Consider the following 4,176-nt stretch of genomic DNA (forward strand, 5'->3'; position numbering starts at 1 on the left):
AAGACTCTCCGATTTATGACCTATGATAACAGTTGTTGCTTCGTTGAATGGGCTTCACATCATACTTGCATACCTGAATCATTTTTCTGGCCTCCATGTTGACCAAGTTTACCTATAGTAATTCGTGTTCAAATCGACAATTAATTAAAGTGTCAAAAGCATTTTTCTCCCCCAAAATAGTAGCTATCTATGTTCAAGCATTGAAATCATAGACTTCTGATTTCAAAAAATAAATAGAATTAACACCCTCAGATGAAACCCATCATGCACTATCCATCTCCAAAAAAAAAAAAAAATAGCTTGAGGTAAGAGTGAGCAACCCTTTTCCAATGGATTCCTTAAGACTAATAGTGTTGTTTTCATTTTCTTGTATTCTTCTAGCCTCACTGAGTATTGCTCAACCAGATTTCTTGTACCAGTCTTGCAGAAACATCGAAAACAACTACACAGCTAACAGCACTTTCCAAAAGAACCTTGACAGCCTCCTTTCTTCTCTGGCCTCCAATACCCAAATTGACTACGGATATTATAATTTCTCTGCTGGTCAAATAGGCCCGGACCAAGTACATGCAATTGCACTTTGTAGAGGAGATATTTTGCTGAATGAGTGTCGAGGTTGCGTTAGTAACTCTGTGCGTAAGATCTTACAGGTTTGTCCTAACCAGAAAGAGGCGATAGGAATTTATGATTTCTGTATTCTACGATACTCCAACAGATCCTCGTTTGGTGTCTTAGACGAAGAGTTTATTGTGTACACTTGGAACACAGAAAATGCCTCGCATGTGAATCTATTCAGTCAGGCACTTGTAAACTTAACAAGTCGACTTCGTACAGCTGCAGCTTCAGGTACTTCACTTCTAAAGTTTGCGACAGGAAATCAAACGGCGGGAATCATTACAATATTTGGACTCGTTCAATGCATGCCTGATTTATCAGCCCATGATTGTGATGATTGCCTGGCTGGGACTTTTCAACAGATTCGAAGCTGTTGTGATGGACAGATCGAAGGAAAGATTGGAGGGAGAATTGTAAGAGGAAGCTGCTATTTAAGGTTTGAAACCTACCCTTTTTATAGAGTTACAGCCGCCACATTAGCACAGCTACCACTTCCGCCAGCTGCAGGTAGACCTTGAAAAGATATGAATTAAGATAGCCCTTTTACCTTTCACACACACACACACACACACACACTAAATTATGCGGTTCATACCAAGTCATCCATGCAACATCCTCAATTTTAAGAAGAGAATACAAAAACTCTAGTAGTCCTAATTCTCACCAGAAAAAATTCATAGAAAATGAGTGAATTCAATGTAAGAAATTATAGTTATCACTTTGTATTGAATTAAATTCAACTCCTTTCTCAAGCAAAAAATAAAATAAAATCGTTCAATTCAAATCACGTATTTCTACTGAAACGTGGAAATGGAATCCCATATACACTTGTCCTTCTACTTTTCTTTTAGATTGAAGGAGAAGGAAAATATTAGATTCTCGCAGCCTAAACCCTGTTGAGAACCTGTAGTTACAATTATATATGATTATATTGGTCAAGAAAAAAAGAAGTCCGACCGCCAGACTTTCGGAGACTTGCCCTTTATCTTGCATACACTATTAGAAAATAAATTCGAGATTATTATCAGAAATTACCGATGGAAATATTGCTTCCCTTGTTATTAACGAGTTACAGAGAGAGTTTGAGGAAAATTTTATCTTTTTTTTTAATTACCACATAATTTTTCTATCAGCAAGTGATTTTTCCATTATAACAAATATATGCACTGATGCAAACGACGGATTCTTCTTTATCGTACAAGACAATAAATTTAATCATTTCACTCATAGTTGAGCATTAACATTTCAGCTTCTATTTACATTTTATCTGAAACCTTTCCCTGGTTTGCAGAGAATGGCAATACAACTCGGAAAGTTGTAATCATCATTGTTTCCGTATTAATCTTCATGGCAGTTATAGTTATCACTTCCATCTTTCTTTATTGTAGGCGGCCAAAGCAAGAGGTCAAAAGTATGTTAGTCTTTACTCAATATACATAATAATGGTCAGGGATACAGATTTGAACATTGAATGGAATTAACTACTTCAACGTTTTTCTTTCATGAAGATTTCAAAGAAAATGGAGGCAATGAATGCGTGCAATTCAGATTTGCATCCATCAGAGTTGCAACACATAACTTCTCTGATGATAATAAGCTTGGACAAGGTGGCTTTGGTGCTGTTTATAAGGTAATTAATGATATTAAAAGGTTGAAATGTGAATCAAATATTTGTTAAATTTTATATAACTTGAAGATGATTGTATTACGTGATGTTGATTTGCATTGTTTTTATCTTAAACTATTTCAATGGAAAAATGATTCAGGGTCTGCTTCAAGATGGACAAGCAATAACTGTAAGGAGACTAGCAAGAAATTCTGCACAAGGAGAAGTTGAATTTAAGAACGAGGTCCTGTTAGTGGCAAGGCTTCAGCATAGGAATCTAGTAAGACTCCTTGGTTTCTGCTTGGAAGGAACAGAAAAGCTTCTAGTGTATGAGTTTCTGCCTAATTCAAGTCTCGATCAATTCTTATTTGGTAATCCGAAAACACTATTTTGTTACTATTCTAACTCTTAATTTATTTTTTTGAAAGAGTAGATTATGTTGCTCCTTGTTCCTTTTTGATGCCCATGCTTTTAGACTTCATGGCTGTAGATCCAAGCAAGCGATCGCTCATTGATTGGGAAATACGCTACCAGATCATAGTAGGCATTGCTCGAGGAGTTCTCTACCTTCACCAAGATTCTCAGCTTCGGGTTATTCATCGTGATCTAAAAGCTAGCAACATTTTGTTAGATGATGAAATGAATGCTAAAATCTCGGATTTTGGCATGGCAAAGCTATTTCAAATGGATCAAACGCAAGACGCCACAAGTAGAATTGTGGGGACCTTGTAAGTTTAAGAATCTAGCTACAGCTTATTGCTAAAATTTCGTGTAACTATTTCTAAAGCAACACATGATTAAGACTTGTAATATTTCAACATTGCAACTGAAATTATTTAAATTATGGTTACCTTCAGGGGCTACATGGCTCCAGAATATGCGATGCATGGATGCTTCTCAGCGAAGTCAGATGTTTTTAGCTTCGGTGTGCTAGTTTTCGAGATTATTAGCGGTCGTCAAAATGGTTCATTCAATAGCGAGGAAGAGCAAGAATACCTTCTCACCAACGTAAGTAACATCTTTATGAGTAGGTTCAGATCAATTGAACTTTTTTTTTTTGTTGCTGCTAAAAATGGTTCATTGTATTTTTCTAATCTATTACCCCAACACTTGGGAACAATTGATAAAATCAAAATGTTTGCAGGCATGGGAGAGTTGGAATGAAGGAAGAACATTAAATCTGATAGATCCTATTCTCAAAAGGGTTGTTTCAAGGAGAGATGTATTGATAAGATGTTTCCACATGGGATTACTATGTGTCCAAGAAAAGGTAGCAGATAGACCAACCATGGCTTCAGTTATTCTGATGCTTAGCAGCGACTCTTTCGTTCTTCCATTACCATCAAGACCTCCATATTGTATGCACTCCGCTATGGAGGAACAAGAAACATCAAGGCCGACACAAGATATTCCCTCCTCTAGAGAACAACCAATATCAACATCAAGTTCATTGACTAATCATGAATCATATCCATCAGATCAATCTGGAATTGGCCATCTCGAATCCTCCATTAATGAGATTTCAAATCCTTAGTTCTCCTTACTCATCGTTTTCTGTCTTCTTCCAGCAGTCACACATAAAGGTATTTTATGCAATGTTGTCCAAAATTCATTGATTGAACCAGAGATTATTGATCCGTTTACCAGGGAATTGAATGATAATAAGCATATTTGACTAAATAAATTGTAATCAACGTACCATTATCCCACCATAGCTAATGCAAGGAACAATATATCTTGGCATAAATGTTCATTTTATTGGAAAAAACATAATTTTGCTAATATCCACACCTATTTTTATTAAGTCCAAAATTTCTTTTCATTCATTTTTTATTGGGATTTTTTTTCTCACAAATACTGAATTTAAGCAGGTAATCGAATAAAAGTAATTGTTATTATTTTATGACTGGAGTATAATTAGCTATTTCTTAAATGAATAAATAAATAAAACAGAT

The 4,176-nt window shown here is 35.6% G+C and overlaps 1 protein-coding gene across 1 annotated transcript; it reads left to right on the top strand.

Moving 5' to 3' along the window:
* The first annotated feature begins 329 nt into the window (after positions 1 to 329).
* LOC105107406 (cysteine-rich receptor-like protein kinase 26) lies at positions 330 to 3,864 on the top strand. Its single transcript, XM_011001320.1, has 7 exons — positions 330 to 1,122; positions 1,907 to 2,026; positions 2,124 to 2,245; positions 2,382 to 2,592; positions 2,712 to 2,949; positions 3,079 to 3,229; positions 3,366 to 3,864. The coding sequence occupies exons 1-7, from the start codon at positions 330 to 332 to the stop codon at positions 3,753 to 3,755; spliced, it is 2,025 nt and encodes a 674-aa protein (XP_010999622.1). The 3' UTR covers positions 3,756 to 3,864.
* The last annotated feature ends 312 nt before the right edge of the window (positions 3,865 to 4,176 follow it).

Source organism: Populus euphratica, unplaced genomic scaffold (genome assembly GCF_000495115.2).
Source record: "Populus euphratica unplaced genomic scaffold, PopEup_1.0 scaffold157.1, whole genome shotgun sequence".
In the NCBI taxonomy this organism is placed as follows: Eukaryota; Viridiplantae; Streptophyta; class Magnoliopsida; order Malpighiales; family Salicaceae; genus Populus; species Populus euphratica.